At 44.4% G+C, this 8778-nt stretch overlaps 1 protein-coding gene across 9 annotated transcripts in view; it reads left to right on the plus strand.

The window, feature by feature from the left end:
• The window catches only part of LOC116950193 (tensin-3-like), a 133326-nt gene extending 125708 nt beyond the window's left edge, over nucleotides 1-7618 (plus strand). For all 9 annotated transcript variants that reach the window (XM_032967808.2, XM_032967779.2, XM_032967799.2 and 6 more), the window contains 8 exons: nucleotides 413-544; nucleotides 728-820; nucleotides 1113-1190; nucleotides 1544-1624; nucleotides 2130-2301; nucleotides 2834-2902; nucleotides 3360-3389; nucleotides 3846-7618. In XM_032967808.2, coding sequence (XP_032823699.2) covers nucleotides 413-544; nucleotides 728-820; nucleotides 1113-1190; nucleotides 1544-1624; nucleotides 2130-2301; nucleotides 2834-2902; nucleotides 3360-3389; nucleotides 3846-4011 — 821 coding nt within the window. In that variant the 3' untranslated portion in view covers nucleotides 4012-7618. The remainder of the gene's footprint in view (nucleotides 1-412; nucleotides 545-727; nucleotides 821-1112; nucleotides 1191-1543; nucleotides 1625-2129; nucleotides 2302-2833; nucleotides 2903-3359; nucleotides 3390-3845) is intronic.
• Nucleotides 7619-8778: the final 1160 nt, after the last annotated feature.

The raw sequence follows: 8778 nt of genomic DNA on the forward strand, positions 1-8778 counted from the left end.
ATACCACCACCACCAGTCTCCTCACACCACCACTACCACCACCAGTCTCCTCATACCACCACCACCAGTCTCTTCATACCACCACCACCAGTCTCCTCACACCACCACCACCAGTCTCCTCACACCACCACCACCAGTCTCCTCATACCACCGCAGTCTCCTCAGAGTGCTCCTGTTTCCTCACAAATGTAAACACTCATGAATTGGCCAATAAACACCTCCATCTATAAAACGTTGGCAAATGTCAGTGCGGGCTCACCGCGTGTTTCTCTGTGGCTCCTCGCGCCTCGGAGTCATTTTCAGTCTCTGAGAGCGAGTGAGTACTGTGCGGTGCGTGACAAGTAGAAATTGTCATTATTGTCACAATTGCGACGGGATGAGGTTGGCTCACGTGACCCTCCTCCTGTTGCAGCTATTGCCGTGCTCAAGGACTCGGAGCCAGGCTCGTTCATCATCAGGGACAGCCACTCTTTCCGCGGGGCCTACGGTTTGGCTGTTAAGGTGGCAATGCCCCCCCCGAGCGTCCTCCAGCAAACCAAAAAAGGTAAATTATACATAAAAGTATCACTCTCCTATAGTAGATTATGCAGTCGTTGCGGTTATATAAATTCTTACATTTTTTTTGTACGTCATCATTTAGTTTTTGATACGGAGTTATGTTTTGCATACCGTGTTCTCAACGTTTCGTGTCACGTTGAATAATTGCATTTCGAATTTGTTTTCGTAGGAGACCTGGCCAACGAATTGGTCCGGCACTATTTGATTGAATCGACTCCCAAGGGCGTGAGGTTAAAGGGATGCCCCAACGAACCCTTCTTCGGTGAGGCCACCAGAGAAACCGCTCGCCCACCACACCCATCACTTTAAAATCTAGTGTTAAAACTCATTTCTTTAGAACAAATTATTGTGTTTAGTTTGTTGTCCTTCCCCCACACCTCCGATGAGCATGGCTGGCTACGTATGGCGTGAAAGAAGTTCAACATGCATACGTTTATATTTACACACACAAACGTCACCCCGTGGGTGCAGACCCATCGAGGAGATGCTCACCGCAACCCTGCACGCCCACGTGGCCGCTTGTGCTGGAGTGCGCTGTTTGTGTTTCTGCACAGGGAGTCTGTCCGCTCTGGTCTACCAGCACTCCATCACCCCACTGGCGCTGCCCTGTCAGCTCATTATCCCCGATAAAGGTGACAACCACACCAATCTGTCCTCGTCAGAATCATATTATGACTCCTTCTCGGGGGCACAATTACTTACAGGCGATAAACCACAGGCAGCTGTGTAGCTTAACATTTAAAGCACGGTTTATTTGTGAAAACGATTTAAATAATGATTTCCAGGATTTTTTTTTTTATACTGATGGACCACTTGTGAAATTACCCTCAGTCAGAACTTTATAATTGTTAACTCGGGAGTAAAAGTGTTTCGCTGTTAAATGTTCCTCCCATCTCCAAGCACTGCGGGGAATATACTCTCTTCAACAGCTGTGGCACTAAATCGTTGGGTCGTCATTTATCCGATGACTTTCCTCCTGTTTTAGATCCGATGGAGTGCTCCGAAACGGACAGCAGTGAAGCCAACACTGCGAATTCGGCATCAGAATTACTGAAGCAAGGAGCCGGTAGGTGGCCACTCCGCCGTGTAGCCAACTACAAGGCCACGCTTTCTGTGAAAGCGCGCAACTGCATTGGAGGAGCAGTCTCACGCACACACATATATATAAATGTTGGTTTTAAAATACAAAACAAACTTTTTTTTTATCGTCCAGCAGGCGTTGTGAATTATAGCGCATAAAGGAATGTTCAGCCCTTTTGTCAGTTAACTTCTGGGTGAAGGCCTCCACATGTCACGTTGGTCGTGGGAATTGTTTGACTATACTTCACTATGCTGGGTCGGTGTGGGGGAGGGACCACGACTGGTCCATATATGTCTCATCGTGGATGTTCACTGTCCAGATATTGACCTCAGGATGCCGGGTTCCTAAAGCAGTGCGCTAACCACTGTGCCATAGCTCCTTCTAGAGGGAGGGCATTCACTTAAACGAGTAATAATTTAGAATCCGTCTCAAGAGAATTAGCTCTTGGCATGCGTTCCTCTCCCTCACCACCGCCCTCTTCTTCCTCCAGCATGCAACGTGCTGTTCTTGGGCTCGGTGGAAATGGAGTCTCTGACGGGGCCGCAGGCCATCGCCAAGGCCGTCGGGGAGGTGCTGGAGGCCAGCGCCGCTACACCGGCCGCCACCGCGGTGCACTTCAAGGTGTCGGCGCAGGGAATCACCCTGACCGACAATCAGCGCAAGTAAGCTGCTATTTCCCGAGCGTTTGGTCGAGAAACATTAATGCGGACAAAACCATTGCGAGTCCTCAGCACGGAGTGGCAAGGTGGTGCCGGTGGTGGCACTTGCGCCTCACGGCAAGAAGGGACCTGGGTTCGATTTCTCACTCGGGTGCCTTTTTGCGTGAAGCTTGTTTTGTTCTTCCCCTATTCTGCATCGATTACACAAAGCAACATTGCCACCTACTGCGAAAACTTGGCTCTTGAAAAAGTCCATAGACTCACTTCCTGGGTAAACAAGGTAAAAATAATTATAGATTACAGGACACAGCACGCAATCTGATGAAACGCAGCACAAGCTCTGCCGAGTATACCGCATACATTGATAAGTTCCTCGTACCTTGCATGATTACAATCAGCTGGGTTTTAACTCGCAGGGCGGTATGAAGTGGCCCACGTTACTTAACTTTGTTGCAGGAAATCAGCGATGCTGCATTGTTGTGTTTATCACTGGTGATTAGCAGCAGCTAATCCGTGTTGCTTTGTGTTCCTGCAGGCTCTTTTTCAGGAGGCACTACCCATCCATCACAGTGACCTTCTGTGACCTGGACCCTCAAGAAAGAAAGTACGTTTGCTCGTTGTTTGTTTGTAATACAGGTGTGAATATATCTAGACTGCATTTAAGCTTGTGTGTTTCCTCTAGTGGTTTAACATAATCAAATAGGAAATTCTCATTAAGAAAAAAACAACCGCTTTATTGATTCAATTGAACCACAGTATTGGTACGAAGTTATGCTGTTATCCCTTTAATGTAAAGAGGCCAAAGCCTCCAAGTTATGAGTTAGCCGTCAGGTTAGCGCTAAATGCTCGGTCGCACGAGTGACTGTTTACTTTTGGTACAAAAACATTTTGTTCTTGTTAATAGGAACCTCGTGCAGCTGTGTTTTCCATCTTTTGAATACGAGCAAAATTAAACGTATTTAAAACAAAACTAAACATGCCTCTCCACATGGCACTTCCTTTGGACTCGGTGTTTATTTGCCAAATTATTATATCGACGTTTTTTTCTCTCTCGCCTCTAGGTGGCAGAACAATGGAAGCAACTCTGCAAAGTACGTAAAATTGCGCGAACGCCTTCCAAGATTGTTCACCTAAAGGGCATCCTGATTTAACGACCTACAGTAGACTGACAAACGTGACAGTATCCATTATCAATGTGTGCTGGATGTAACTCGTTATTTCAGCGGTTTGTTTTTAATTTTGGTTTGGATTTTTCATGCATGTGTTGTTAGTTGTTAAAATGCTTTACTTCAACTTGTGTTCTGTTAAAATTAATATTTCGGCATTAAGTCCTATACATCAATATTACAGCCACATTCACACACTTGAGTGATAATAATCATCAATAAGATTGTTCTAACTTCAAACTCTGAACAAGGCCACATGTACACATTACGTGGACAGGCTATACAATTATTTGAATTAATGACTGCTCTTAATTATTATCCATTGTAAAATGTAATCCGAGTAACGTGTTTCCCCCCCCCCCCCCCCCCAATAATTTTCAGCATCTTTGGATTTGTGGCAAAGAAACAGGCCAGCACGACGGACAACCTCTGCCATCTCTTTGCCGAGTTGGAGCCAGAGCAGCCAGCCGGCGCGATCGTCAACTTTGTCACAAAGGTTATGCTCGGGTCACAGAACGTGTCCACGAAGCCAGCGCCGACCCCGTGAAGATTCCCTCGTGACACCAGCCCCCACTTGGCACGATTCGTCACTAGACCGCTGATCGGTGCCACTCACAAAACAGGACCACACTGCCAAAACATGTATTCAAATGCTGGGATTAGGCGGTTTGCTTAATTGGTTAAACGCAACGTTTGTGCAGAAAGAAAAAAAAGCAATGAGCTGAACTTAACGAAAGCTTTTATTCGAGGCACTTGTTCGAGATTTCCAGACATCTTGCTGCATCACGAAACAGCAGCTCAGCTGCTGCTCAATAATGAGACACTAAAATTGTAATCCGCTTTTGGCATGCTTGGAAATACAGCAATGAAATGTGCAAGGTAGAAATATATAAAATGGTCAGCACTTTGCCAAATTAATGTCAAGAGCTTCAACAGTACGGTTGTTTGTTATTCAATTATCTTGTGTATTTAATGATTTATGAGTAAAAGTCATGAGGAGAAGGGTCAGCCTGTCATGCAGTTATCCTGCAAATAATGTAAAGATAATGTTGATAAAGCACTGCACCACGTGATGTGGCTCTTATCAAAAATGTTTTTACGGGAAAAGACAATTCCAGATCACACACAGCCTCACCATGGTTGGACCTAAACAGCCACACACCAAATCACGGATGTTGGATCAATTAAGCACTTGCATAATAACGATATGAGATTAAAACACTCCTTGACAAATGCAACTGTCAAAGGGAAGCCATTTTCACGAGTCTACGAAACCTAAATTGATTGGGAATGCTCGTTGCATTCTCGAAACCTGCATTTTGAAAGTTATATTTTTTGCCGGCATTCCATTTGAGTTCTGTCGTTTTTATTCCGAATAACTTTTTGTACAAAACTGTAGTTTATTTAGCTTTATGATCATGTATTTGTTTTGTGATTTTTACTTCTAGTATAAGCAAGACATTTGAAATGTGTGCATGTTAGTAAAAAGGTAGAAGTATTTTTAATCTCTTCAAAATATATTTATTACGCTTTCCTGTAACACAGAAAGCTTCTCATAAATTGTGTATAATCTGTTCATAGCCAAAGTGCAAACTTTTTTTGCTTTGCTTTGAAATAAAATATCGTAATGGTTTTAGGTGGAGGTATTCAGTCACCTCTGGTCACCCTAGTGGAAAGTCTGCCCAGGTGAGAGCTAAACAATGGATGAGTCGTGTCAATCCATAAATAGTCCGAATATTATTCTGAAAAATAGCATGTACCTCCGTGTTGTACACGTGGCACAGGCTTTCACAAAACAGAGGGCATAGTAGGTTCCCATAGGTTTATATTTTCTTGTTCAGCCCATTGCAGGTTATTTGGGCACCTTTTACTCAAATTCAAACGGATATTTTTCTTTTACCTTGTGTGAATAATGGATAAGAGGGGTGGGCGAGGTAAATACACTGGGTGGGACAGAACAGAGGATTACTTGTAAATATTTTAGTTTTATTTTACGATTCATAAAATGCGGTCTCATTAATAATTTACTTATATTCTACGTACACGTTTTTGTTATCGCTGAAAAAAGTTAAACGTAAACATTTCGGATGTAATATGCGTAAACATGAGCGTATCATGCTGGTTACCTGGGAAACAATCCGCACTTCGTAATCACGAGGGACGCGTCCCCAATTCCCGATTATACAAACGCGTTTTGTTTTCGCACGGAATCTGAAGGTGTGACGTCACAGGGAGTGGTGCCATTCCCTGTGACGTCACGTCCCCCCCCCCCCCGTTCGCCACCACGCGGTGGCGTCGCCTCGCATCGGGCGAGGTCGCTTTTGGTCGCGCAAAAGGTAGGAAGGAGTTCAAATGTCAGTTCGTTGGCGTTACGTAACAAGCACATAATGCAAATGAACTCGCAAAAGGATCTGAAATTATACTATTTGGTTCTTTAGGTAAAGTCACGTAGAAAAATAATAATAGATCACGATGTTTCGATCGCCACACAAGCGATCGTCCTCATCCCACCTGAGGACGATCGTGTTGTTTCTGTACAAAGCGATACACCAAATTGGCAGTCTGCACGTTTGTCGATGCTGTGCGAGACGCACAGGGGTGGGTTGACCGACAGATGCCTGCACCTCGAAGCAAACGGGTGGGGTAGTCTGCTTGAACACCGATAACCTTACACCTATAACACCGACTGATTTTGTCCAATACACAGCGGCTGTGTCCCTCCGACGCTAAGAGTGTTGTTCAGTGTTCGTGGCTAATGTAAACGCCACATTATATCCATCATATATATAAAAAAACGCATGAACAATTACATTACCCAGCAACCGTCTAGGATTTTAATATCCAATACAACTTCGTAACAAATGCCGCGCTTGTAGAGTGTAACCTTCGCAGAAGGGTGGTAACAATGAAATGCGTGGAGAATTTTTCAGAAGGTTACAATGGATTTGACACGGACAAGCACGCGTAAAAAGTCTTTCCTTTCAAGAATAAATCGCAAATACCAATCTCATGTGCAGCAGAGTGGCAAGAGGGTGGACTAACAAAGTGAATGTTGTGCACAAAATCTGGCTCCCTTTATACAATTGATCTCCAAATTGTCTAAATGTCATTTGTAATGTTTCATTAGCGCTCTCAATCAATCAAATAACGAAGCAACTTAAAGGGGGGGGAGAAATAAACGATGATGATATTAATTTAACGTTTAGGTTTCTATTTTTTAAACAATGTACTTGGTTTAATGCGTTGTCGACGTGGTGACCGTGTAACCCTCCTCGGATTCGCTGCCTCTGCTAAAATCTCGCCCAGGGGCATAGCCACAGAGGCTCGCGGCTGCTGCGGAGGAGCGACTTGCGCCAAAACAAATGAAAAGACGTGCGCACGAATGTATGCAGATGTCTCCATTGCAGAAGCAAAGTGTGTTGTGTTTGGAGAAGCAAAGGGACTCTGTTTAACACGTAGAAGGCTTTCGCGACCAATATCATCCACAATAGAGATTTTTGGGTTAGATCGCGTAAATGTATAAATGTTGTGTCGTTAAAACTCGCCACAGCCAACTCGTAAGGGTTGTCACGTAAACAGAACGTGGCCAATTCGTCACTAGTACAGCACACCGGTGTGTTGGAGAGCCAAGCCACAACATTTACAATCTGAGTACGACGTTTCGCCAGTTATTACAACTAGCTTCATCAGTTGGCTGTGTCGGGTGGTGGCGGGTTTTGACGACATATTTACGCGATCTAACCCAAAAACCTCTTATCAAAGGGACCCTGTGTGGTGGTTAACAACCCGTTCTTCCCAAAGCCAAGTGGACGCGTGTTGAGAGTTTTTTGCCGGTTTTTTGGCTCTGCTCCTGACGCGTCAACTCGTGTCATGTACTCACTGGATTAATCAGTGTTATTAGCAAACTGCTAACAGTATATATCTCCTTTACATTAAAAATCATGACACTTAAAATTGATTTATATTTATGATCTTAAGGCTTCATATTATATATCATATAGTTTATATTTTGTACTTTATAATAAAAATAGCAAACTTTAACTGTACAAAATGTGTAAATGAAAGCTGTTCTTAAATAGTGCCATGAGCTCTACTCCATGTAAACCCGTGCTTTGCTTAAATAAGCAGGAAATAAAAAAAAACATTTAAAAAAACGTTGTTTTGTTGTCACTGCTGCAAAGCACTCACAAAAACAAAAGGTGACATTAATGTTAATTACCAGGGAGGTGGAACAGTGGAGGTGCGGCTCACATACTGAACGATGAATTTGGCAACCCGGAGTTGTGCCCCCCCCCAGACAATTCCCGTGCAGTGCTCCCCCCACCCCCAACACCAAAAGCCTTTCGCAGGTTACAGCATGGATACCGTGCAGGAGACATTTCGAATGTGCTTGGGGAAGATAAGTGACAAGTTTCGGCGATGAGACACGTACACGAAACGACGGCTTGCATCGTACAAAATACACGAATGGCATCGGAAGCAAGCACCTCGGTAACATAAACAAACTCGCATTCGTCAATATCACTGCCTCAAAGTAAACAAAAAAAGTGCTATGTAGGGCTATTGCCCGAAACGTTGCCTATTGTGTACGAGTTTTTTTCCCCCTTTATATTAACTGTGCTTGTGCACCACTGCCAAACGCAATATCGCCAAATTGATTTAAGTAATCTCAGTGGCATGGGGAGCACTGGTCTTGATTTTCGTGTACCAACACTAAACATGGCGATATCATACCTGTCGACCCCTTATCAGTGCCCTACCTTATTACAGACCAATTCAGACCTTATTGGTCACCCCGTGCCCTTATAAAATCTCAACGTTCATCCTACAAAGTCCCATCACAAGGGAGAAATACTTTATTTTTGCTTTGCCCGTATTGAAACGACTTTAAGCCGTATGGACCTGAAAACTCAATTTCCCGGTACAAGATGAATACGGGTAAACCGTATGGGTTGACAGGTATGCGACAGTCGACAAAAAGAGTGGGCTTGGTTATTTGGATATTTTTTTTTATCCAGCTATGACTGGTGAGCAGCGCCCCCGTGGTGGAAACCCGCCCCCTAGCGGAGAAAGAGCACCCCTGCCGGATTGTGGAATTGTGAAAAATAATCACGAGCCCCAGAAAAGCCGATTTTCATTCTTGCACACAGAGTGTCTTGTGTAATTGGTTCCTGCCAGGGTTCAACTTTGTAGAGGCTTCAGCATGCCTGCACTCACACTAGGCCTCCGCCTACTCCCCCACCCCCCACCCCCCTAAAATCCATCTCCAGGTCACTCTTTCCCATCCCGAGGAGAGAGCCACAACACCACCTCG

The sequence above is a fragment of the Petromyzon marinus genome, chromosome 2 (assembly GCF_048934315.1).
Source record: "Petromyzon marinus isolate PM22_M1 ecotype Great Lakes invasive population chromosome 2, UKy_Petmar_22M1.pri1.0, whole genome shotgun sequence".
NCBI lineage: Eukaryota > Metazoa > Chordata > Hyperoartia > Petromyzontiformes > Petromyzontidae > Petromyzon > Petromyzon marinus.